This window comes from Manis javanica, chromosome 11 (assembly GCF_040802235.1).
Source record: "Manis javanica isolate MJ-LG chromosome 11, MJ_LKY, whole genome shotgun sequence".
Classification (NCBI taxonomy): domain Eukaryota; kingdom Metazoa; phylum Chordata; class Mammalia; order Pholidota; family Manidae; genus Manis; species Manis javanica.
Window position 1 is genome coordinate 50365888 of NC_133166.1, and position 27071 is coordinate 50392958.

Here is a 27071-nt window from a genome sequence, read left to right on the forward strand (position 1 = left end):
ACTGCACGGTCTCTCTGCTCCTGTAGAAATTACAAGGGCCGAAGATGAAATCCCCACCTTTTGAAATGCATGGCAAGATAGATGATGGTGTGATGGAAGGAAAGAGTACACTGAGTGCCTTATCGATCTACCTGCCAGCCCATGAATGGTGGGTAATAAAAATTTATTGAAAATTAGAAAAAAAAAGCCACTTATTCTAATCTTTCTGAAAAACAGTATGGATGTTCCATATAAATAAATCTCTCCTTCCCCAAAACTAAACCACCATCCTCCCAACCAGCCAACCCCCCAAACAGCACAGATTTAAAAATCTTGCAATTTTATTTGCATATAAAGGCCGCTAGATATAGAATATCACAATAAATTTAAAGAAACAACTGCTTTCCTAAACTTCATTAACAAGATAACATAAAATAGAATAAAGCTCAACAGCATTTACAATGGGAAAACAGAAATGACTATTAGCGACAATATTTTGTGCTAGTGAAGATTGCATCGACACACAGTGCAAAATGGGGGAGGGGAGAGGAAGTAAGAAGACAATTCAGGGTATTTAAATATAAAGGACAACTAAGCCTTATTTTAGTTAGCTTCCATTGCATCCACTTATATGTCTACACGCCTGTAACTGTACCTAGATTTTCCTCAAGCTCTTTAAGACCTTGAGTTCTGAGAGACGGCATCAGCTCCGATGGACTTCTGATGCCCTGCTGTGAAGCATCGCTTTGCAGGTGTACCGTCCTTGGCAATAGTAAACTCCTAACTTAGCCAAATACACACAAAATATTTATATATAGAAACCCATATTGAAAAGGAGTCTGTAAGCTGGTTTTTTTTTTAACTGCATGAAATTCCTGCTCTTGACAGATTCCTTTTCCACATTTTTAAAGCTAAAATAATTTAAAAGAAACAAACAAACAATGAGACCTTGTATAGCCACAATAAGTATCTCACTAGCTAAGCCATCCTTTAAGTGAGGGCCATTTTCTTCCCTTGACACAGCTTTCTTTACAGTGAGAGCGTGAAGAGAAGTCTTTTCCACTCCTACTTTTGTTGAAATGATTGCAATAATTCCAGGCCACTGCTGCAAAATAGAAGCATTACCAGGAAAACAACAAGAACGACAATAAAACATCAAAAAAAAAAATACTTCAAACAATACTCTAAAACAGTTGTGCAAATTTGGGTAGTTTTTAAAACACTGCCTACCTGTTTCTCTTTTTCTTTCTTTTTCTTCTAGCTTAAAGCATATTAAAATAAGACTTTTATCACCTTTTAAAAAGAAAGCTGGGCTGTCCTTTGGCGAACACTAACAATTTACAATGGCGTGGCCTTTGAGACGACAGAAGTCATTTTACAAATTCACAATGCTCCTTTAATTTTGAATGGCTGCCGCATTTAAGAAAAATAATAATAAGGAGAAGCGCAATATCTAGCATCATTTGTGTCCCAGTAAGTTACAAAAAGAACTCACAGGATTTGGAAATAAACAAGTAAGAGAATGTAAGTTTATAATTAGAAAAATGGCAGTTTATAGACCTTCCCTCACATTCCAATTGGGCATTTAGAGCTTCAGGAACCCTGTGGGTTTGGAAGGTCAAATATAATTGGTGGGTTGGTTGGTTGAAAGCTGACTGTACACGTTGAGGCATTGATGTATGTTGTGTACCCATCGGTCATGATGCCGTAACCTGTGGAGAGAGAGAGAGAGTCGCACTTAACTGTAATATATACAAATGGAAGTGATTCAATGCAGGGCTGTCAGGCAAGGAAAACAAAAAAAATCTTTGCCAGGAGGCAGCGAGATGAAATTCAGGGGAGCCTCTGTAGATATAACAGCTTTCAGAATTTATTTTATTCTGCCTCCTGATTTTACTCTATTTTCTTTGAAGGGAGAATCCTTTACTTCAAAGAAAGTGATTCTTTTTTCCCTTATTTAACCACTAGATTTGTAAGGGAAAGTCTGTGACTTATTACTACTGAGAATAAAGAAAACACACCTTTCCCCTCTTTTTAAAATGTGATTCTCATTTCACAGCCCTGTACTAACTACTGAGTTCTAAGGAACAGAAGCAGTAACGTAAGAACCTCCTCAGGGGCACACGCACCCAAGCCTTGCATGGAATTTGGGACAGGTGAGTGGGGAAAGAATATGGCACTGGGGGTTGGGAGAGGTGGATGCTCAGCTTATGTATGAAATATCTCTACATGGCTTCAAAGAAAGTTAACAGTAAGTGATTTTATCTAACTCGAATTGTGTGGCTTTGATGCTTAGTTCCATTTCATTCAAAAGAGTCACGTAGGTCACATAGGACACTGCTTCCTAAGGTTTCCTGGACAGTGGATCAAGCAAAAACACTTCCTGTATGCAGTATAAGCCTTGTGTGACCAACTGGAAGAAAGCTAAGAAAGTTTCTCTGGGTCTTCAGTATGTATGTTCCTTTTATAATTTTTAATTTGTTGAAATTCTGTGTGTTTGCAAAGGTGCCCGCTTCCCTGGATGCCTTAAATTTGCCTTAGAGCCTCTGCAATTCAATCTGTAATTCTATGTTGGTACCAGGCTCTTATGGCATAGAAAGGTTTGTCTGTGAAAAAAGAAAATTACCAGGACTTATAGAAATAACTGATAAGGGTTCTTTTTTTTCCATTTGCTAAAATTTCTTCAGTAAGCCTGTGGAGAGCTTAATGAGGGTCAATGGAAAAATCTCTTAAGAAAAGAAAAGAGGCATTTAAAATGTGCACTGTTTAGTTCTGGGGTCATAAAGTCTTGTTATCTCTCTCTATCAAGAGGTTGGTATTTGCCCTCTCTCTGCCCTCTTCAGCTGTCTTAAGCGAATAAAAGTGAGACAAGTTTATTTGAATATGATCTCTTCCCTTTTAAGCAAGTTTATTATTTTGGGACTTCAGTGGAATTCCCCAATTGTCTGGCTAGTTTAAAGCTAAGTAATGATTTTAAAGAAAGGGATGAAATACAAACTCAGAGGCATGCTGCAGGAATTCAAACCTGATAGCTGCTCTCCAGAAATGCTGTTTAGACATGAGCTCCCATCTCCACCCAAATCCTGTATCATGCCTTAGGAAATGCCCTCCCTTCCATGGAGTACAGTTCAAAGAACGGGATGACATCCACGCTTGGGGAGCTGCACTCCTGCTTCCCAACCACTCGGCTGGTGCCTGCACTTGGAGGGAGCTGAATTTTCTCTGGCCTTAGTGGGGTGATTTTTCAGTATGCTTTTTATTCTCTGCCTCACCTGGAAGTGGGTGGATTTGCAGGCTTTGAAAAGCAAACTTTGTATTTTTTTGTTGCTTTTGTTGGGCACATGGACCTAAACACCTAGGTCTGTAGACTTGTAAACTTGTAAATAACTCTGGAGAGAACAGCTGTAAGCAGGGTACCCAGAATATGGTGGTATGTCCAGGTAAATGCACCTACAGCACACAAGCCAGTGCAATCGGGAGCATCCAGCAGGGCCTGAGAGTCCAGGGCCTGCTGGAAGCTGGCTTTTTGTTGTCCTAAGGGCCCAGTCACCCATGTCTAAAGGCAGGACAGATGAAGCCTTCAGCTCTGCAGGTTCCTGCGAGGCTTTCAGAGTCTCTGACCTCGACTCCAGCTCACCTTGGAAGGCAGAAAACAGCACCTGGGCCAGTTCCCATTTAGGGGAGATTTAATCATTGTGTTTAACCTCAGCTCCAGCTAATAGTGCTGATTTCTGAGAAGTCTAAAATGGTTTTCTGAGGTTAGTAAGGAAGTATCTACCTGCAAAAGGGCTGGTTCCTGCCATTTCTGTTATGTATATTTCATGGCATGTCCTGAGTTATTTTTCAAAGAATGCCTTGTCTCCCTGGGTCTGTGTGTGCATTCCGTATTTCTTTATCCCACAGTATTTATAGGTAGGAAGAGGCCACAGAAGTTATGTAGTCTCACAATTAAGCCATTTCTTCCATCTTAAAGAGACCATTTGTCCTTTTTTACCTCATGGCTGCTCTACAGTGGTGGTTACCAGCTCAGCAGAGCCCTGAGATGCCAGAAGTTGCCTGGGGGAGTTCTGGGTTTTCGTGTGATGTGGGCCAGACTGGCTCCTGCTCTCTACTCTGCTTAAAAGAGAGCAGCTCCAAATAAAATATTTATCAGTTTTATATGTAGATGTTTCTTCTAACAATTCATTTTACAAAAGGGTTCCACTGGTAAAAAGAGTCTGAAAACCACGGCTCCGTTATTTCCAGGGAACTGAGGTCTCTGTAGAACGAGATCATGGGCAATGACACAACATCCTATGAACCCCTTTCTTCTGGTCTTACCTTCATGGATTCCACCAAATACATGGAGTTTGGGCCGGACTCGCCTCTGGACTGTGTTTAAAAGCTCCACACAGCCCACCCTTTGAAGCTCCTTTGGAACCCAGTCTCGAAAACCTAAGGGCAAAATGCAATCAATACTCTTAATTTTCTTCCTTCAGGTAAGGTTTCATTTAGACTTTCAGGAAACCATAACTCACAGAAGGTTTATTACATTATCTGTAATCCTAGCCTCTCCATTAAAGCTCACAATGGCTTTTAAGGAACTTTTCACTTGTCACTTTGTCTTCTTTAGGTTCTTGAAATTTTTTTTTTTGGTTTCCATTTTTTTTTTATTTCCTGTTAATTAACATCTTTTTTTTTTTTTCTGTAAGGAATTTGATTTATTCAGCCCCAGGTTTCAAATCTTCTTCATGAGCTCAGTGACATTTATTCCCGGCAGTCCCATAATATTTCTTTTTCTCTCAGTTCAGTTACTTTCTCTCTCTCTCTTTCTCTCTTTTATTATATCTTTCTTACAGTGGTTTTATTTCCAAGATGGTCCAAAGAAGGTCTAGGAGAAGCTGCCTGTAAATTGGACACAAAGAACTTTGCTTTCCTTAGATACATGAATTCTTCACCCTGGGTGGTTCCTGATGACCGAAGCTTGGGGACCCCAAGTTTGTCTCATTTCCTCTCTAGCAAATGACCTCATGGTGGTATCCAGTAAGCTGGGGCTAACTGACCATCTTTAGAGTAAAAGCCACTTAGTTCTATGCTTAATGCAGAAAACCCATAAAAACTGACATCAATTATAGCAAAAGTCAGCTCTCTAGATGATTATGCCTCTAAATGGAATCTATCTGCCTCAGCAGGATGGGGTGTAAAGAAGGTAGGTGGGACAAAAGGCTAAATCATAATCAGTGGGAATCCACTTCATAGCCCCATTAGGTGACTACTACTATTTAGAAATGATTTGGGAGAAAGGGACACAAAAACTTATTCCACTTTGTTTAGTGAAATCGTAGAAATGAAGGTTCGTTATCTCTGTAGACATGTTAGCTGGGGTGTGAAATTGGTCAGAGAGTTTGGGAAGAAAATAACATGAAAGTGGGGGTCCTATAAAAATCCAATGAGGGATTTGAAAACTTTGTTAATTAGAGGAAAAAATCCTTAATCCCCAGTGACTGGCTTCCCTTCCCAGCAGTAGAGGATTGAAGGCCAATCCCCCCCCACTCCAATCAAGCATTTTCATAAGAATCCTAACATTGGTACTGATTAAAGTTGACTTTACCTTATGAAAACTTTGCCTGACTTTTTGTTTTAGAACTTGGCATAGAACTTATTCTGCCATATGTCCAGCCACTCTCTGGATCACTCCATCTTCACTACAAAGGAGGGATAGTAGCCTCCCTAATAAGAGTTTCTGGGGTGTCTGAATTCTTTGGAGGCTGGAACTCAGGCTTAACTATTACAGCCACTTGCTGTTGTACTAACATTAATGATTTGATGAGTCTGTGAATCAACTGTTCTGTTCAAAGTTCCAGTACAAATAAAATTGTAGTCATGTAAATGCTGAGGCTATCCAAGTCCTGTTTACAATAAACAGCCTGAAGGAATCATGCCTGCTCCCAAGGTGGCTGCCCAGGGAAAGGATCAAGTTGGCTGGGATGCTACCTCGGCAGGGTCTCCAAGTAACTCAGCCTGATCAGAACATTTAGCTAGCAATTAATGGTGTGGTCCCTAATGATCACAAAATAGGGAAATTAATTATGACTGGATAAAGGTTGTTGATAAGTACAATCTTTCAGAACATGTGATGGATTGTACAGAGTAGGGAAAGAAACACTGGGGATGGTGATTCTGAAGTGTTGAAAAAGTCAGGAACTACTGATCTTGTGCACATCTGTACAATTGTCCTACCTGCAGCTGAACTGGTTCTTCTTCTCTTGCTTCCCCCTGTCATTAAGATGTGCTACCACGGCTCATGCCCTGGTCCCTTCTGCTGTTTCTATATGAAACCAGAGCACTTCCCTTATAAGGGAAGGAAAGCAACCCTAAGTGGCTTGGAGGGGAAAATATCTCCACTGATTAAATGCACATTAGGGGATGCTGGTTAGATTTTATATTTTTCAGGCTGACAGAGGAAGGAAGTGGCATGAGAAAACAACCCCAAACCACAGAAAAAAATCATGAAACTCATTTATTTTTGTATTAAGTGTTTTTCCCCTCTCTCCGAACCAGATGATCAAGAAAACTTTGCTAGTCCTATACATTAAAAAGTGTGTTAAGAGGGTAGATTTCACGTTATGTGTTTTTTTACCCAATTTAAAAAAAAAGAGAGAAAGAAAACTCTCCGATTAAAAATGAAACAACTGAATTTTCTGAGTACACCCTGGTTTCACAGGAAGGGTCCTGGCATAATAGATACCCCGTATAGATGGGGGATCAAGGTGGTAGTCCTGTATGAAAAATGTTCTGTGCCTCAGCTAAATAGATAACAAGTTCAGAATTATTAGAAGAAATTGTATAATCATCTAATAATCAAATAATCCATAATCTGGGTAACTAAAGGCAGCTTTGAAGCACACCGGCACAGGCTCAATGTGGCTGTAAGATGAGTATCTGTAAATAACTTTCAATGTTAAGTCCTTACTTAACACCTTAAGTTAACAAACAAAGAAAAAAAAAAGGATTCTTTTCTCATATAATCGGCTCAAATGTTAAACTTTAAAGATCTCCCAGATTCCACTATTATATGGAAAGGGAAAATAAGTTTCTTTGACCAGAAGTTTCCATCATTCCATTGCCATTCAAAAGCCCTGCAATTGGGATGTCTGTGTCTTCTTTCCCTTCCTTAGCCCACCTTCTTCACTCCAAAATGAAGACAGTTCTTCAAATAAACTATCTGGCTCAAGAGGCTGTGGTGCTCCAAACTCATTTGATTTTTCCTGACTTGAATAAATAAAAAAAATTTAATTTCAAGAACACTTGTAGGCCCAGCAGAACTGCTGAGTTTAATTACTATACTGGTTTCTTTAAAGACATTGACTTTCCTTTTTTTATTCACTTTTTTTTTTTGAGGAAAATGATTATGTCCCTGAAGCATTATGCTCAGGGAAAAAAAGGCATTTCATATGAAAAAGGACAACCTTTGCTTCACTTACCTAGAGGAGGTCCGTGTGTCATGAGTATGTCGATGCCCTCAGGGATGAGATTCCACTTGTCCAGCAGAGACTGACCTCTGGGTAGGTTAAAGCCCCATCCATTAAACCACGGGGTCCTTTGGGGGAGATAATGCACATGGTATTAGGCCCGCAAAGCCATGTTTCTGCTCTGCAATATTTCTCTCTCGCACATTCCCCCACGGTTTACATTGCTCTCTTCTCTTTTTGATGGTTGGCCCTGGCAGCAGGATGCTTTTTTGTTGACTGCTTCAAAACCAAGGCATTTGAAACCAAGTGTGGAGCCTGTGAATTGTTCAACTAGAAAGGGGCGCAAGAGCCTTTACAGTGGAGACTTTCCCAGCAGACCTGTATCAAAATCTTAACAATGCTTTGCTTCCCCCAAATCTCAGTGCTTCCTAAGATGCTAGGCCTGGATCCAAAGCACTTCCACCCTTCCTATAATGTCTCAGCAAAGAAATTCCATCAATCCTCCTTTCTCCCCTGACCTTGGAACTACTACTTCCCTAGAAAGATTCTTACTAAAGTCCTTGGAGAGAAGCACAAGTACTCTGAAGGCAGAAACTTCTACCTGACGTTGTTCTGAATACCCTTGACTGAGAATGCTAAGAAAGTATGGGCTCTGAAAAGTGAGAAGGGATGCAAGAACAAAAAGCAAACGTGAACTTCTCTTCCTGTCACCAAAGGGAAGAGTTGGGGGATGTCCCTGGTCACTCTGAATCTTCTCGTGACAGTGACTGTGGGTATTATACTCTCACAGGAACCTCCGCTCCGGGAATGAGTTTCTGAGGTCAGCGTCGCATGTGGAAATGAATGGGGTCTCTGTCCATCCAGTGAGCATTGCTAATTGGCACTGACAATGTCCCTACCACTTATAGTAATGGGAGAATGATCAATTTTTCTCTACAAACACTACAAGCTAAATCACATCAGAACAAAGCAGTCCCCAGGGCCGTTCTATTCCCAGGCTTTTATGTATAATAACCATTATTTTTTGAAACCAGCTCTTTTACTCAGTAGGAAAATTTGGATTTGCTACAGCATAAATGCAAAAGACAAGTTGGTCAACTTTGTGGCTAAGCCCAACTCTCCTCTACAACTTAAGCTGCTCTTCTATGCCTGCTGAAAAGAGGTTATCCAGTGTACCAGGTAACCTGGTCAGGCACAGATAAACCAATGGGGTGCATTCTTATTTAAAGCCAGTCGTGGGCCAGATTAGTAAGACTCTCTCTGGACCCTGAACTCAGGCACACCAACCCAGCATCCTTCCAGTGGAGGCCAGGTACCATGAAGGCCAGAGAGGGAGGGATTGCAGATGAAAACCATGTGAAAATCCTCCTTACAGATGAGAACTGCACTTACCACTGTGCTGGTTAAGAGAGAAAGTTCTAGAGATAAGAGATTATGTAGCCCCAGCTAGAAAAAGAGAAACCAAGAAAGTATCTGACTTGATTCCTATGACCACTTATCAAATTTCTAAGCCAACCTCCAGGGGCTCACTTGTAATAACAACAATAGTAGAATAAGAACAGTAATTATTAAAGCTATTAATTATTGAGTGCTTACTCTGTGTCAAGGTGCTATTCTAAACATTTTCTTTGTATTAACACATTTAAGCTCTAAGCTCATAAGGTGGGTACTACTACTAACCCCATTTTAAAGATGGGGAAACAAAGGCACAAAGGCGTCATGGGTTTCTCTCTAGGATCCTGAGTCTTGAGAACTACGTAAGCCTGGAATTGCCCAGGAACTTATTAGCCAACACGCAAATAACCTATGCTTCTGAGAATCAAACCATCACAAAGAAAGCGGACCTGAGAAACAGTGCCCCTTGAAGGCCAAGGGGATCTGCTTGTGCTTAAGTCAATCTCACTTTTCCTTCCAAGAATATAAACCCATTAAATCCCTTTTATTGGCTTGAGTTAGGTCCTATTTCTGCAGCTGGAAGGGCCCCAGTATATACAATTCTTGTACTTAGTGTAAAAGGGACCTATGTACTTAGAATAGGCAATAATGTGCCCCCCACCCCCACCCCACCAAAGATGTCCGTGTCCTAATCCCTGAAACCTGTAAATATATTACCTCACATGGCAAAGGGGAATGAAGGATGCTGATGGAGTTCAGGAGCTAATCGGCAGACCTTAAAATAGAGAGATTATTCTGTGTTACATGGTGGGCCCAGTGTAGTTACATGGGTCCCTAAGAGTATAGGAGGAGGGCAGAGCAGAGACAGGAGTGATGTGGTGGAAGGCCTCGATCTGTTGCTGGCTTTGAAGGTAAAGGAAGAGAAACAGCCCAGGACCATGCAGAGCCTCTGGAAGCTAGTAAAGGTAACGGAAGAAAATGAATTTTCTGAGCCTCCAGAAAGGAACACAGCGCTGCTGACGACACCTGGATTTTAGCCCAGGGAGACTCGTGTTAGGCTTCTGACCAACAGACTGTAAGGTAATAAATACGTGTTTTCGTAAGCCACTAAATTGGTGTTGATTTGTTACAGCAGCAACAACAAATGGATGCAGTACCTAGAATGTCTGCGCTGGCTGTAAATGCAGGGCCTGTGAGTGGCACTGGGCCTTACCTGGTACCCAGCATATGTTCAATCAGCGCAGGCTTTCCACAGCCAAACGCAATGCATTGGGTTTCCTCTGAGGGAAAGGCAGTGTTTTCTCAACCCCGTCTGCCGGGGAGACACCAGGCCTCACGGGCTGGGGAGAATGCCAGGTGGACCCATTCAGAGTCCAGTTGGTCTATCACGCTGTCTCTTGTCTACTAGGACTCCCGCCTCCCCGCCTCCAGGTTCTTAAGCATTTCCATCTGAGTCTAACATAGATCTTTCTCAGGTTGAGATGCCTCTCCTTCCCCTTCATTTTACAATGACCCTTTCCCAAGATGTGTCTTCAAAGTAAGAAGAAAAAAAAAATTGGCACATTCAGAACCTAATGAAAGCTCAGTGAGCATGTTGGCATGAGAGAGAGAAAAATAAGCAAAAACATCTGTTTTCCTAGATTTTGAAAACAAGCTTCTGGGCCTATGGTTCCTGTCTGAATGGCAAATAAAGAAGGGTTTGAAAGAGTCCCAAGCACACCCAAGTGGTTGGTACAATGAGGGGCTCTGATTTCACTGCCAGAATCTGTCTGAGGGCAGTCAGCCTCTGGACCCCCAGGGTACCCCAGGGACTTCCAGAGTCCAAAGAATAGGACTTAATTTTTTTCAGTCTTCCTGGTTTTCTCCCACAGAATTTTCTCTTAGAAACCCACAGTTCTATTCCCCTGGAAATGTTCATTATTGTAAGTGCTCTGTAAAAGATTAAGACAAGCCCATTTTCTATAGATACTCTAATTTCATTTGGTTAATGTTAAGCTTGTGACAAAATCCAGAAGTTTTCATGTTAAGGGCAAATTAAAAAAATATCTGGCTTTTATTTTGGCTCAAACCTGCATGTGTATGAGAGGGAGACAGAGGTTAAGTTATAGGAAAAGGAACACATATCAAATCCCAGATTTACCTAGGGGTTTACACGGGGATTTTACATAGACTAATACATTTAATTCCTCATGACAATTCTTCAGTTAGGTATTATTAGCTCCATTTTTAGATAAAAAAGGCTGAAGGTCTGTAACATCAAGTACCTCGTCCATGTTGCCCAGACTGGTGAGTAGTGGAGCCCAAATTTGAACCCAGATCTACTGTCTCCAAAGCCTGTGTTCTTCCCGCACAATGCTGAGCTGAAACATTTTAACCCAGTTTTGGTTTTGGCTCTCACATACGTGAAGTAAAAGTTGGGCTGCTCCATACAGTCTCTTGGCTGTGTGCTCCACAACTCCAGAAGATGCTGTGGCTCTGTGTGACTGAGGTGGCCATTAGTAAAAACAGAATGTGAACAATCTTACTATGGCTTTTCTGGGATGTTTTTTCTGTTTTCTCCAGATCCTCCAGACAAGGCCTTTTCCAGAAGACAGTGGCCAGGCAATCAAAGCATGACACAGAAAATGGGGGCATACAGAAGTTGGGAGACCCATGTGCTAGTTCTCATTCATGCATCAATTCACTAACTCACAGGAACCTTTGACAAGAAAGAACCCTCAGGTGGCTAGTTTCTTCATCTGAGAAATGAATTGAGTAGAAATGATTCGATTTGTAGATTTCAGGATTGCTTGTAGGTTGCAGAAAACTGCAGAGTGCCTTACCCAGAACAATCAGGGGCACTCTCACTCGGGGGCTGGGAGGAATGGCTCTGAACCTGCTCACTCACCCAGCCCCTCTTCCCTTCTGACCTTGTCTCTGCATCCAGCTGGTAAAACTTGGCACTTGATCTGTGATCTAGAAATCCTAACATTCTTTAATTCCGTGCAGACCCTCAATGTTCCGGGTAAATGCTGCAAATTGCTCTCTATGAATTACCTAAATTGCGTGTAAGGAATCAAGTCCAGTGTGAGAAGAATAACTGCACAGAGTGGAGACTGAGTGTGTCAGTATCGATGAATAACGCTTTATCCAGTTGAGTTTCAACCTGAAACATGAAACCCCAGCAATAAGTCCATCAGGGGTTCACTGGAAAATATGTGCACAGTCAACCTCCAGAGCCCCACAATGGATTTTGTTCTGTAGGGGGTGGGGGGCGAGGGGAGTGAGCAGGAGGGAAGAATCCAAGGGAACAATGTCTATTGCCTCAGCCAGGGACTTAATAATTAGCTGTGACTAACAAATACCACATGGGAACCAAGTTGTAAGAAAATGTCCCACAAAGCACCCTACTGCCAGTAGGCCAACTGGAGCCAGTAACCCATCCTCTGACAGAGAGGGAGTAGAAAACGGAGGAGGGGAGCATGTCAGCTGCTGCAAGCCACTAGACAGAGACTCACATGGATGGAAGCCGGGGATGTTGTCAAGGTACCCTTCCCCTTGCTGAAATTAGGGGTGCTTGGCCTCTGGGCTGCAAGTCAGGGGCAGGAAGAAGGGAGTTAGCATAGACAGAACTGGCTCTGAACAATGTCAATACAAAACAGGTTTTCTATATGGAAGCAGGGTGAGATGAAATCAGTGCACAGGGCATCTGTGTTTGCAGTACACAGTGCAGTCGTGGTGCGGGCAGAAGGAAGCTGCCAGACCATAAATCTGAGGTTTGGACAGGTGAATGGCTGTTTACTCTCCTACCAACTTCAGTGTGGGCTGGGCGCACCCCAGGAAAGCAGGATTTGGTAAAGAGAAGTTGCTACTTGTTCCACTCTGACCTGCTGCCCATGTTCACAGCCCTGGTGCTGGTCAGTGCCTACAAACCCCCGGGGACAGAGGGTCCTGAACTGGCTGTGTCACAAAAACGTGGGATTCTTGTTAATCACAGTCCCTGACACGCGAAGATGCAGGCTGGGAAGGCCCACCGACATTCTGTGTAGAAGCCGTGAAGTAGAAAGCGCACTTCGGGTTTCTGGGAAAGTTAGCCATTTCATGTTTTGGAGGAGGTAGGTAGGAGCATGGATTACGAAGTCAAACAGATCCATGTTCAAGTCCCAGGTCTGCTACTTACTGGCTTCTCTAAGCCTCAGTCTCCTCACCTTTTAAACAGAAACAGAACATCTGCCTATGTGGATCAAGTAAGATAATTTATGTAAATTTTTGGTAGAATACTGGTACAAAGTGCTAATGTGCAGTTTTTAATTTATATATGATATATATTAACAATATATGTGTACACACACACACACACACACACACATACATACACATACACAGTTGCTCATGTTATTTTTCCTCTAGAATTTCCTAAGCTACAGCTCATCAAATCATAGACCCTCCTGCTCCAGACTTTTGAAAAGTCTCCAATGAACAGGCAAGCATTACTAGATGGCTAGATAGAGCCTGATTTCCTCTGGCTGATTACTTATTAAAAGGCACTTCCTCAGCTCACTTTTGAGTGGAAGTTTTTCAAAAAGGCACTCGCTCGCTTGCTTGCTCAGTCTTGCAAAGACAATCCTGTGGCATGTGAGAGCACAGGGCAAAACGGTTAGTCAAGGCTACTTAACTGGCTAGTACAGGTGGTTAGATTTTGACAGGGTCTTAAATTGGGCAAGTTTGAGGAAGAGGGTTACTTTGGGTCCTGGGATATTAATAACAGGGACTCAGAGAGGTTCACTGGAGGAATCGACAAGCTACTGATGAACAGCCATCACTACTGCCTGGCACCTCCATTAAGCAAAATTCAAAAGCCAGGCACCAGTTTCCGCAAATGCTTTATTTTCTATATGGTGGTGCTTCAGAATCACAGACCTCCTCATGCCTGGCATTCCCACCTGCCATTGCCCCTCCGACTGCACCTCACACCAGATCCAAGAGAAGCTATTAAACCACTGCTGGTTAAAATCATACCGCACTTCACAGCCCTTTCACATGCTATGAAGCTGTCACAGTAATTCTTGATCTCTAGCTCACCTGACAGCTCAGCCCTCCCCTGACTGCAAAGCTTCCCGTCAGTTAGAAAGAGCAGTTTCGCTGGCACCAGATGTGTCATCCTGAGTACCCAGATGAAAGGCAGCCACCTGCCCTGCTCCCCTCTTTGCCTCCTTTCCTCTTCTTAGCTCTGGAGTTTAAGAAGCCAGGCTTCTCCCCTCAAGTACCTCCACTTGGCAGCCTGGAAGTTACTCTTCTGTGCAATTAAAAAGATATCTTGCATTAATCCATGGAGGAACTTTGCATCTTGTGCAGCAAAGAGACACATGTGCCAATTGACATGGCTGGGAGGGAGGCACAACTTAACTTCAGGGCAAGATTTACAGCCCTGTGCAGCTGCCTGAGAAGCAGCCTGCCTTGCCCAAACCATGGGCTCAGCTGCCTCTGAAGGGCAGTGCTGGCTTCTTTCAAACCAGCTGTCTAGTCCCATCTCTTCACTGTGTCTTTCATTCTGAGGTCCTTGGAATGAAAAGAGAGACTGTTTTGATAAAGGGCAGGCCTGAGTGGACAATGCAGTCTGTGTGCTGTGGGCAGGATAGGAACAAACCATACCTGAGGGAGTCACCTGAGGCCATGAGAGCCATGGGCAGGGGCTTCGCAAACCAAGGCAGTTCACACTGCAGTCTTCACAAACATGCCAACTGTGTCCCTTGGGTAACCAGGAAGGAACAATTAAGCCTCTGTTACCCATTTTCTTTTCCCTTGCTGGAGAGGAGATGGTGTAAGCAGAGTTTGCTTTAGGAACCAATAGAAAAGAAACAACTATGACCTGTTTTCAAACCTGGTATGTCTTGATTTATTAAAAATAATGTTACAGTGTCTGCCCTGGCCTTCCAAGCATACCTGCATTTAATCTTATAAACAAGTTCATAGCAGGAAGAGGAAGATTTTTCAATCTATTTCCTTCTCATAGGGCCATGAGAAAGACTATGCCCATCAATCACGCAAAGCGTCTGTCAGGGTACAGGACTTCGGCTTCGTGGGCAGGCTGAGGGCATGTGGGACACACCCGGGTGCTGCCGGGAAGGGGCTTTTTGTTCTGTGGCTGAGAAATCAGAGGGCCAGCCCCAGGGGACCCTGGCCAGAGGATGGGTCCTGAACTGAGCAGTCCCGATGGGACCTGCATTCATGTCTAACCCCCGCAGGGAAAACTACTCAGAGAGGGCTATCCCAGCATCCATCACCCAGGTTGGAAAGAAAAAGGGAGGCTCAGTAGATGGAGAGAAGTAAAAAAAGAAAAGCAGCATCCACCTTTGTTTCTCTGGAGTTTTTTTTTATTGTGCTAAACTATATATATCATGAAATTTACCATTTTAACCATTTTAAAGTATATAATTCAGTAATAGTATTAAGTATACTTACAATGTTGTGCAACCATCATACTATTCAGCTCCAGAACTTTTTCAAAATCCAAAATAGAAGTTCTATACCCATCAAACAATAGCCCCCATTCCTAACCTCCTCCCAGCCCCTGGGAGCCACTATTCTACTTGTTGTCCCTGTGAATATGACTACTCAGGTGCCTTGTGTCAGTGGGATCATACCCTATTTGTCCTTTTGGGCTTGGTTTACTTCACTAAACATAATGTGTTCAAGGTTCATCCACACTGTAGCATGTGTCAGGAAGTCACTCCTTTTAATGGCTGAATAATATTCTGCTGTAAGGGTATACAACATAAATTTTTTCATCTAGGGTTTCTGAAGGTCTAGGATATTCCAGGCACTCAGCCAGGCTACAGGGAGAAATGGATGATAAATTTGGGTCCCTTTTGTCATGAAGTGTGCAAGTTTCTGGTTGAAAGCCCAGTAAGAATGGGCTCAGTCTGGTACTTCTGGGGAATCTACTAAATTCAATAGCTATAATCCAGATGCATGTTTCAAGCCATGTTCTGGCCAGGTAGGTGCTGGGAACACAAAATAGAACTCAGCTCACCATTTCCTACATAAAGTTGCCTTGGACATAAGTCTTTAAACTCTGGCTTTTATTTCTAATTAACCTAATTTCAAAGTAACTTGGGAGCCATCAGAATGATCTGAGAATGAACCCAGCAATTCTAAGTGAAGACTGGGGAGGCCAGCAGATGACCTAGAGCACATGTGACAGAACTTTTCTGGGGTGGGGGATCTCTTCTCCTTCCATTTCCTCCTGCACACTCCATAATGAAGTTCTGTAGCTGAAACCAGGACCCCAAGACACAAAACCCCATCCTACTAGCGACTGAGTGTGCAAGGGTGGCATATGCCACAGGCCTGGTTGGCTGCAAAGCACTGGACGAATAGGACAGGGGAGGAGGTAGGAAGACCGCCAAGTATTCAGGCAACTTGGCAGAGAACACCTGACCCGCCCTCTCCCCCATTCCTCCCCTGTAAACACATCACAGAAACCTAGCAGTAGACAGTGTTTCTCTAAAAGATTTCCCAGAAGAATAAGAGAGAGAGGAAAGGTGGGTTCAGGATTAGCAAGATTTTGTCTTGTTACCTAGTAAACTCTTAAGAGTTGATGTTAACAGACAGGGGCAGACTGATGAAATCTGTGCTCTCAAATAGAGGATGGTAATATAATTTTATTTAGTTTAGATGTGTCTGTGTGTGTATGTGCTGTTACATTTATGTTGCTAGTACTGGTTTCTTTTTATGTTAACCTCATCTTCCACAGCACCAGGGGGTATAGCTGGGAGGACTGCGCTGGTGAGAAAGCTACCACCAGAAAAACAGACCTGAAAAGAGTATGGGGTAAGTGGCCAATGAAATACTATGCAGCCATTCATTCAATACAGCAAGGAAGCCTAGGAGCTCACTGACTTCAGTCCGGTTCACCACGCACCCCCAGCACCTGGCACAGAGTAAATGCTTTAAGTATTTGTCAGCTGAGTTAAGAATGAGTGTTCAGGAAGAGTTTGTGAACTTCATGAGAAAATGTGTATTCCTTGATGGTCAATGTTTTGAAAAGCAAAGTATTAATTTGCATGTCAGTATGAATCCAAGTATGTAAAAAAATGCTTTAAAAAGAAGAACCAGACCAACAAATTGAATGGTTATCTTGGGGGCAGGAGGAGGATTAGGGATGATTTTTTGTCCATTTGTCTATCATTTTCTACTTTTTCTATGCTAGTATATATCATTTGGAAAAAAAGAATTATTCAGTGTAAAAATCTCCATACACCCCAATGCAAGCTGCTTGTGGATGAAGAGATTTGAATAATTCATTGTCTACTTTGAGAGTCTACTCTTTGACTGCAAGGCAGTTTCCCCAGGGGGATGGAGAAATTGGTGGATTTGGTTTTTTTTTTTTCTCAGACAACTGAGAAGGCTTGTCTTCTTTCTCTCCCCTCCCCATTATCATATCTGGGCCTAGAAAGTTGTCTTCAGCAGCAAAAGCCTTTTATTCATTCAAGTAACTCAATACATGTTTGCTGAGTACCTAAACTACATGCCAGGTACCACTCTGTTGGTGATGGTTCATCATTCATTTTACTGAGGAATTTCAGTTTAAAGGTAGATGACATTATAGATCTGCATAGTACTTTCCTTATGACAAATCATTCTCATATTTATTAATTCACAAAAACCCCAAATGGTGGGCAAGGTATGGATTTTGAGAAAACAGTATACAGAAATAGGAATTTTTGTGACTTGCTCACAGTCACCTGCAACTGAGATGGCATGAACATAACTTTGCTGTATAATGATTACACACATAGGGTTAAAAGTTAGATGGGTCTGAGTTCAAATTCTGACTGCTTTCTACTTAGCAGTGTGGACCCTGGGCAAGGTTCTTCCATCTGATCTGTTTTCCCCTCTATAATGTGGAGATAATACTGCCAATAATACCAAATTGTGAGGATTAGATGTGATACAATAGGTAATGCACTTAGCAGAGTGTTTACCCTAAAGAATTAAATGATAGCTTTGTCATCATCATTATGAATGCTACTATTATAAACAGTAATATCATCAACCCTTTGATTTTTGTTTTCTAGTTTATCTTCATATCAGCACAAAGTATACCTGTACTGCTGTCACTCAGATTGAGTACGTGTCTAGAAATTGAGTAGATCCATCTTAAAGCAATGAGTGATGTCATTCAAATACAGGAGGGCCAGTTTCAGATAATGAGAAGGCAGTGACTTGGAGTTACAAGACATGGGTTTCAGTTCTAGCTACTCCAGCTTACTTGCCTTATAACCCTGGGCAACGAACTTGTGTTTCCTTAACTGTGCAATGGGGATAACAGTTCCTATGAATTTTGTAAGGCTGCCAACAAAGGCCTGTATAAGCAAGTTGCAACTAAAGGGACAGTGCCTTCTGATGACATGTCTTCTAATTCCCATGTCACTGGCTGTCTGTGTTGCCTGTGTGTGCTGTTTGAAAAGCTCCCAGGAGACAGAATAAGTGACAAGCAGGTCAGATGTAACTTACAGTGCTGGCTCCTGTGTATCTACCATTTTGGCTCTAAATGACCAGTTTCAGTCCAGGCCGATTTAGTCAAGTGAGAAAAGTGTAACTGCACACTGGAGTACCCACAAGCAGAGGGATGAGTGAGAAGCTTAAGCTGCCCCCTCAGTTCAGAGGTTAAAGCAAGCAGACAGACCCTGGTGTCTCCCTCACTGTGCCAGCCAACCATATATTATTAATTGGGCTCAGCAAACATAACCGAGCATCTTTCACAGCAAGGCTCTATCTGGCAAGGTGCTCCAGGGAGATCTAAATACAACACGGGACCATCCCAGCCTGCCATCTGGTTGGGATAACGAGCCAGTCATGGGCCAAATTTTCTCCTCTCTCTCTGTCCATTAAAATTCTACAGAACCCTTAAGGCTCAACTCATACTGTCCCCAAGAAGCTTTCTCCATCGCCTCAGCACTATGTTTAATTGTCATCTGTGGAATTTATTGTACTCTGCATTATTACTGGGTTGTGTGTGTGTATGTGTGTGTTTTAACTTACTCCCCATCTCATTCCAACAAACATTTGAGTCAAAATTATGTTACGGGTATGTGTGTCTTCCCCAATGGACTGTGAACCATGCCCTATGCATACTGGTGTTCCCAAGACCCAGCACAGTGCCTGATGCATAACAGATGTGAAGAAAATATTCATAATAATGAAAAAAGCAAGAGAGTTCAGAATAGGCATTACTGAGCACTCAAAACATGACTTGTCTGAATCGAGATCTATTATAGTTGTGAAATACACCCCATATTTTAGATACTTAACAAAAAAGAAAAATGTAAAAATACCTTACTTTTACACTGGTTACTTGTTGTGATGATAGTATTTTGGCTATGCTGACTTAAAAAAATATATTACTAAAATGACTTTCACTTTTTTCCACTTTTTAATGAGGCATATGTAAAAATTACATATTTGGTTCATGTTATATTTATTGGACAACACTGTCACAGGCCACACAAAATGTTTATACTATGATTCAGAAATCCTTGTTTAGGGATTATATCCAAATGAAATAATGCAAAGTAAGTAAAAATACTACACATAAAGTTGTTCACTGCAGTGTTATTTATAAGAAGAGCAAAATATTGGAAACAAGTTCAGCTGACCCTTGAATAACACCAGTTTGAACTATGTGGGTGTTTATATTCAAAATTTTTTTCAATAAAATAAATCAGAATTTTTGTTGGAGATTTGCAACAATTTGAAAAAATATTTTCTTCTCTCTAACTTACTTTATTGTAAGAATGCAGTATATAATACATAAACATACCAAATATGTGTAATTGTTAAGTGTTAAGACTTCAGGTCAACAGTAGCGTATTAGCAGTTAAGTTTTGTGGGAATCAAAATCACATGCAGATTTTTGACTGCATGGGAGTCAGCGTCCCTAACCGCTGTGTTGTTCAAGAGTCAATCATAAATCTTAGACTCTGCATAAAAATAAGAATGGTTAAGAAAATTACTGTCTTTGGAATTACAACAAAATGTATATTATGCAAGCACTAGGTAGCAACACAGATTTTAAAGACATAACATGGCTTGAGCATGCCCCAGTGCAGGATCTGAATCCACGCATGATCTGCACATAGGCCCATTCTTTAATTTGATCATCATACATTTGCTGAGCTATTCCTGCACCCCAGGTTCTGGATTATGGGGTGATCAGAAGTGGAGATGAAAAGGGGTGGGGAGACAGCCAGGTAAACAGACAACTGTGTGTGCAAATGGAAAGCTATACCAGGTGAAAAGGCCATCTGAAGGTCACATGTAAGCATTCCTGGTATTAGCAGGGACTGGGAAAAATGTGAATAAAAACAAGAAAGCCATTCTTTTGGTCAGGGTTTCCTTGGATTCCCAAGCTTCCCTGGATTTTTACCATGAAGCAGCAGAATGCATCTGACAGCCCCTGGCCCTGAGCAGGTGTGCACTGCTGACTCAAAGGGCACCAGGCAGCCCTTCAAGCCTGGCTCTGGGGCCTGGCCTGTGTCCTGACCGGTACAAGCACCTCGCAGGCACCTCCCTTCATCTCCCCTCTGTAAAATGTAGTAATTAAAGTATCTACCTCACTGATACAATGTTGAGAAAAATGTAATGATCTATGTGAAGTTCTTAGCAGGGTGCTTCTCCACATAATCTACATTAAATAAATGTTATCTTTATTAGTATTGTACAGATTAGAGGAATAGCGTGAAATAATTGATGAGGAAGATAAAGTAGAAGGGTAGGACCCCACCTGCTCCCAACACAACGTTTTAGTGGTACTGGTTCACTTACTTTGAGTTTCTAGAATCTTTTATAGCCCGAATTTACTCAACCAAGGTTTCTTCTTCATTTTTTCTAATGCCTTGAAGGATGATGAAATTATAAATGCTCTATATAATGTGATAGTGGGATAATTTAGCCAGAGAATTATTTAGGTCTGCTGTCTCTCACTCTGCAGCATAACTCTGATATGAGCCAGACTGCAGACTCTCATTTCAAATCCCACATATTTTTCCTCTAGCACATTACTCATTCGATTCCAATCTACTCAGTCAGAATATTGAGCACAATTTATCAGTCTCTAGGTGACCTCCCATTAGCCAAAAACAAACCCAGGTCAATTGTTGCTTCTTAAAGAGTTACCGACAAACATTTCAATTTTCTGATACTCCGTCTTGGCCTTTCTCTAATAAAGAGACTAAGCAAGTTTGTGTGAAAACATACTCTTTGTTTTATACATAGAACAGTGTTCAAGGTGTTTTAGCTGGTGTCTGCTAAAAACAAAGAGGGTTATGGTTCAGATCTTTATACCTTTCAAAACAAAAACAAAAACAAAAGAGCCTGAGCTTAACTAAATGTATTTCTATTGGGAAAGGTATCTTTATGTGAGCCAGGGCTGCTTTTTTTAAATGAAATTCCCCAGAAATTAGATTTCCTGTGTTTATGCAAGGTGTGCCTATGTCAATAATGACACGATAGTGTTTTGGTTTTTTTTAACATATGCCCCAGAATAAACACAAGTAAATGTTATACTTACATCCTACAAAGTAATCACACAATTCCTCTTGGAAAATTGCTTACTTTGAGGAGTGTAATAACCATGTCCAAGCATGAATTCTAGGTCTTCTGTTCCCGAATCATCAGCATTACTTTGAAGCTGACCCCACTGGTCCCCAAACGGTGAATTGTGTTCCAAATGTCCCTAGGTTGCCTGGTTGGCACTTGTCACAGGTCATGGTGGGGGAACAATGCCTGATTTCCAGTCAAGTCTCCAGGAGCAAAGCTAATTCACATGACAACTAACATACACAATGAAGATGACAGTGTTGGAGCCCCACCGCTGCTGAGAACAATGGACCTGAAGACAGGCCTACTTTTCAGGGCTGGGTGCCCGGGACACATCTCTTCTTGCCCTGGTGGAATAGGGGCTCCCCAGTCTCCAGTTCCATGGTAGGCCTGGGGCCAGGGGCAGGACACTACAAATTGGACTGAAGTGAACTGGTGTACCTTCCCAGGGCAGGATTTCTCATACTCTGTCTAATAGATCTGATCTGCTTAGACTGTTGTGGGTCACAAAGGGTTCTGTGGTTAAATAAGTTGGAGAAATGACACTGCATTTCCCTTCCACTTTGGGAGTATAAAGAGAACATTACCACAGTAAAGACTTTGAGAAACCCTGCAGAAAAGAAATCTGTTTAACTTGACATAACTGAACATGTTCCAAATATATTAGATCCTTATGAATCCTGCCCCACCTTTTTCTATAATGCCTATTAACAATAGTTAACATTAAAATGAGGCTTATGCTGTGGCAGGTACCGATGTAAGCACTTGAAATCATACAGGAAACCATTTAATGCCCATGATATCTCTCTGAGGTAGAAGTTAAGGTTAACCTTATTTTAGAGATGTGGAAACTGAGGCAAAGAGTGGTTAAGGATTTCCAGAGGCACACAGAGACCTGTACTTCATCATCATGCCAAAATAAACCCTGGAAACCATCTCCTTGAAAGTTACTTTAGGAAACACTGTCTAATAGGCAGGTCCAAGCCTGATCCAAATGGTCCCTGTCACCCCCTTCTCACCCTTGGTCCCTCACTCTCATGTCCCTGCCCATGAGTTTTTCGAAGCTAAAATTTTGGAAATTTTCTAAAGGTTGCAAGTTTCTCTCTTTTGCAACAAAGAAAGACAAAGTCAATAATGGGTCTTTTTTTCACAGAAGATTGCAGAAAGATTCATCCACACTTCAGAGGAAATCAGGCTTACTTCACTCTGTGTTGGTTTCCTGTTATTGGCTGCTATAACAAACTACCAAAAACTCAGTGGCTTAATACAACTCAAATTTATTGTCTTTCAGGTCTGGCAGTCAGAAGTACAAAATCAATCTCACTAGACTAAAATTAAGCTGTTGGCAGGGTTGGTTCCTTTCAGAGGCTGTAGGAGAGAATATTTCCTCGCCTGTGTCAGCTTCTAGAGGCTGCCACATTCTTGGCTTCTGGCTCTGCATTACTCTGACTTCTGCTTCTGTAGTCACATCTCCTTCTCTCACTGTGACCCTCCTGCTTCTCTCTTATAAGGACCCTTGTGATTATATTGGTCCCACCCAGATAATCCAGGATTATTTGCCCATTTCTCAAGGCCCTTAGTCATAACTGCAAAATCAATTTTGCTTTGTAAATTAACATTCGCAAGGTTAGGGATTAGAATGTGGACCTTTCTGGGGAGTCCATTATTCTGGCCACCACACCGGCATTCCACTGTTGACCTGAAGAGCAGATGGGCAGAAACCTGGAACTGGCGGGAGTGGGAAGGAGGAGAGGAAGTTTCCAGGGACCCCAACTTCCACTGTAAGGGGAGGCGGAAGAGATCATGGGGCTTCTCCCTCACCTGCCCCTTTATCATTGTCAGCTCAGCTATCATGGTCCCTGAACAAGGCAGATGAGATGCAAATGGTAGGGATGGCTGTAATTCTCATACCATGTGTATTTACCCCCAAGAGGCATAGTTCTATATTGGGGATGCCTGAATCCATAGGTCATCCTGATTTATCATCCTAGAGCAAAATTTTCCTTAAAGGTGGTTAGATTTTAAAAATTGAAATAACTTCTTTTCATATTAATACAAGCCCTGTTATATTTCTGGTTCTGCTTCAAAACAACACTCTTGAAATCTTCCTGGCTGTCAGGGGGCATGGAGGTAACACAGTCTACCTCCGAGGATAATAGTGATGTATATGTAAATGAATACCTATGAAATGCACTGGTCAGTGTGGGCGCGCAGGAAGCTAAATGTCACTGTTAGGTTTCAATTTGGTTGTCGTTCCCCCCCCCCCACTACCAATGCAGTTATGTAGTCACTTTCCAGGTGCTTTCCATGTACTAGCTGCTATTAGCTTCACAACAATCCTATGAGATAAAAGTATTATTTTCCTCATTTTACAGATGATCAAATGAGAAGAGGTCTACAGTGTTTAAACCACTTGATGGGGTCACACATCTGACTGTTTGGGATCCAAACTGTTTACTCCAGAGCCCGCAGCTTCAGCGTTTTCATTTCTTCTTACCATATGCTGCTCAGGCTCTTCTGGGACCGGCGGAGCATGTCACAGTCCTGGATTAGGCCAGGGCTAGCAGACCTTCTGAGCAAGCTCCTAAGGGGCTCTTGTGGGTAGGCTCTCTGAGTTACTAACTCTGTGAAGAACAGATTTCTGCTTGCTTCCTTGTTGGTGGCAGCATTTTAGAAAGTGAGGGAAATGGAATTTGTATCCCCCACTTTTCCCTGTCACCTTTACTCTTTTTCTGGTGACACACCCTCTCTTGTGTGAAATGCCCATAGTCTCTAGCTCATCAAGCAGCTTCTTCTCAAAGCCTTCGAATGAAGAGCATCAAAAGTGGTGCTGACTTTTTCAACAACTGGGCATTTCTAGGAGTCAGATTTTTGCTGTCTCTCCTTAAGACAGAAAAAACTTTAACCTGTGGCAGTGACGTTCATTCACAGTGATTCTCGTTTGGAAGAACACCTAATATACACAGGCTTTGTGCCACTTCTGAGGATTCTGGTCAAGCATACCACTGGGAGAAACCTCCACACAGGTAAAGAACAGGAGGCTTTGGGAGTCCATGAGCAGTGACACTACTGACCAGCAAAGGCTGACCACCCATCATTCCTATCTTGGCCCTACACTGGAGTCTTTCTTGGTTTTGTGAGCTAGAAGTAACTGGAGGATTGGATTTCCAGCTCTACCTCTATGGACAGCTGTCAATCCATAGGGAATAAACGTGCAAATGGCTGAGTGGGGATTTGGTCTCAGGTCAGCCTGTCTGTAAACTTCAGGTTTTTTTTTTTTCCCCTGAGAAGATGCAGGGCAAAGGAGCTTGGGAAAGCAGGTTCAGCATAGCACAGTAGGAAGACACTGTGGTTTTAGAAGACACTGGATTTTAAGCCTGTCTTGGAATTATACACAGTTGTGTCATCTGAGCTAAGTTACTAATAAACTCCTTCATGCAACTGTTCCTTATTTGCCCATAAGTGGATAGACGGCTGAGGTTTGGCATATTTTTTCCTCCCACTAACTCACAACATAACCTGCCAACCTGAGATAACAGAGCTTGGTACCTAAATCACTTCATTTCCTTTAGTGTCTGTCTCACTGTCAAAGCTGTAAGTTCCATGAGGGAAGGCATTTTTGGCTTTGCAGTATCTCACATGGGGCCTGCCCCTTAAAAAGCACATGATAAATACTTATGGAATGCAAGAAAAATTCTGGAGAGGTAGCATGGTGTAGTGCAGGGGTTCTCAAACTTGAGAGTGCATCCGAATCCCCGAAAGGCCCACCTCAAAGTTCCATAGGTCTAGGGTGGGACCTGAGAATGTGCATTCTCTAACAAGGTCTCCAGAGCTGGTGCCAGGACCAGAGTCAAGGAAGCACTGGCATCTGTGGCAGGCATCCTTAGTTCACATCCTGGCTTTGAATTTACCTCTCTGTGCATCTCTCATTTATTAAGTTACACATAACAACAAAACATACCTTGCAAGATTCCAGTATGTAAAACATTTTGAGCAGGGCCTGATCTTTTAGAAACCTTGGGTTGGCTGTTATTATCAGGAGATTTTTTCTCCTGCTTTGATGTTTTAGTCTGTGTTTATGTTAGTTTTTCCAACAATGAAACTGAGTATGTGTGATCTGGAAATCCTGGATCTCACCCCTATACTCTGGACACAGCTGGGGCTCAGATTTTTCCCATTAAGATCTATGTGGTTTGGGTCCTTGCTGAGTAACAGAATGAGATTTCTCAGTTAATAAGTCAATGTACCTTTCGGTTTCTAAGATGAGCACTTATATTTCCCCAATCAGGCAACACATAGGTTCCAGCAATAATTAAAGACGTCACCTCCTGCCTAGAGTGTGGCCAGGACGGTCATCTCTGGATGGCCAAGGCTGAAATGAAGAGCACTCTCTGAGACCACCTGTGCTGGCTGTGGGAGGTGCAGAGAGCTTCCTCCAGTTAAGCAGAAGGAAATTAGCAGTGGAACAAATTAAAACAACAATCAGATTTAAGTGGCCTCTATCAGGAAATTAACTTTAATGGATATTGTCATCACCAGGCCTACCTCAGAGCTGCTGGGCTCCCAGTGTTGGTATGCAATAAAGAACTAGTGCCTAAACACTGAGTTACCCACCCACAACTCAGAATGGATTCTCTTTTTACTACCTTATGTTTGCTTTTATATGTTCTTTTCCCTGTTCATTCAAGCTTTTCCATGATTCTATTAAACTGATTACACACCTCTGCAAATGATTGCACATCTTACCTGAGACAGAAGCTCAAATGGGGTCTGGGAGATGGATTCCTTGTTTTGTCATTTGCTTTTAAGTGCTTTCTGAAAGCTTCTCTTTTCCCCATCAAATTCCAATCCAAGAATAACAGGAAGCTTGGAAGGGACTGCTTTCTAAATCCTTTCCTTATAGGAGAATAAGAAGCTGCCTTGTTATATAGGCATGGCTCTGTGATCTGGGGCTCTTCTGCATCAACACTTACTTGAATTCTAGACTGAGTCTAGGCTCCCTCCCTGCCTTCCCCTACCCAGCTGACCTGTGAGCAACCTTCCTTCTTCACTGAAAACGCGTCTAGATTTTTGCCCTGAAATTTAGGCCTAGGGTTCAGATGTCATCTTCACTTGCTACTTCAGGATTCAGAGATCAAGATCAAGATCAAAAGATCAGTGCAAGGGAAGCAGGTAGAGGGAACCTAACCTCATGAGAGAACCCTCTGACTTGTTAACAAAATAAGCTTCCAGGACCAAGGAACAGGAATCTTGGGGGAAACAGAGCCAAGGGGCCTGGCCACCCAGTCCACCTGATAGCAGCACATGATTGGGAAAAGCATGGACTCTGGAGCTGGACAACTGGATTTGAATCCTTCTTCCACCACTTACTAGCTGGGTGGACTCGGCAAATTTCCCCATGCCTCAGTTTCCACATTCATGTATTCTTATACATCAAGGGATTATCACGAAATTTAGTTAAAACATGTAAAAGACAGTGCCTTACATTAAGTGCTAGGTGTTTGTTAAATGAGGAAATATATTAAGCCCTACTATGTGTCAGAGCTGATCAAGACATGGTTCATGGTCCAGTAAAGGAGACAGAATTGAGAAGAAATAAGTATGTGAGATCATGTGGAATGATGAGCTCTAGGTGAAATATAATTATAACAAGTTTCCTTTTAT

The 27071-nt window shown here is 42.2% G+C and overlaps 1 protein-coding gene across 3 annotated transcripts in view; it reads right to left on the minus strand.

The window, feature by feature from the left end:
* Window positions 1–302: 302 nt before the first annotated feature.
* The window catches only part of MPPED2 (metallophosphoesterase domain containing 2), a 162452-nt gene continuing 135683 nt past the window's right edge, over window positions 303–27071 (minus strand). For all 3 annotated transcript variants that reach the window (XM_037012136.2, XM_073216356.1, XM_017681080.3), the window contains exons 5-7: window positions 7443–7558; window positions 4300–4413; window positions 303–1691 (exon numbers count right to left, since the gene is read on the minus strand). In XM_037012136.2, the coding sequence (XP_036868031.1) occupies window positions 1573–1691; window positions 4300–4413; window positions 7443–7558 (349 nt within the window). In that variant the 3' untranslated portion in view covers window positions 303–1572. The remainder of the gene's footprint in view (window positions 1692–4299; window positions 4414–7442; window positions 7559–27071) is intronic.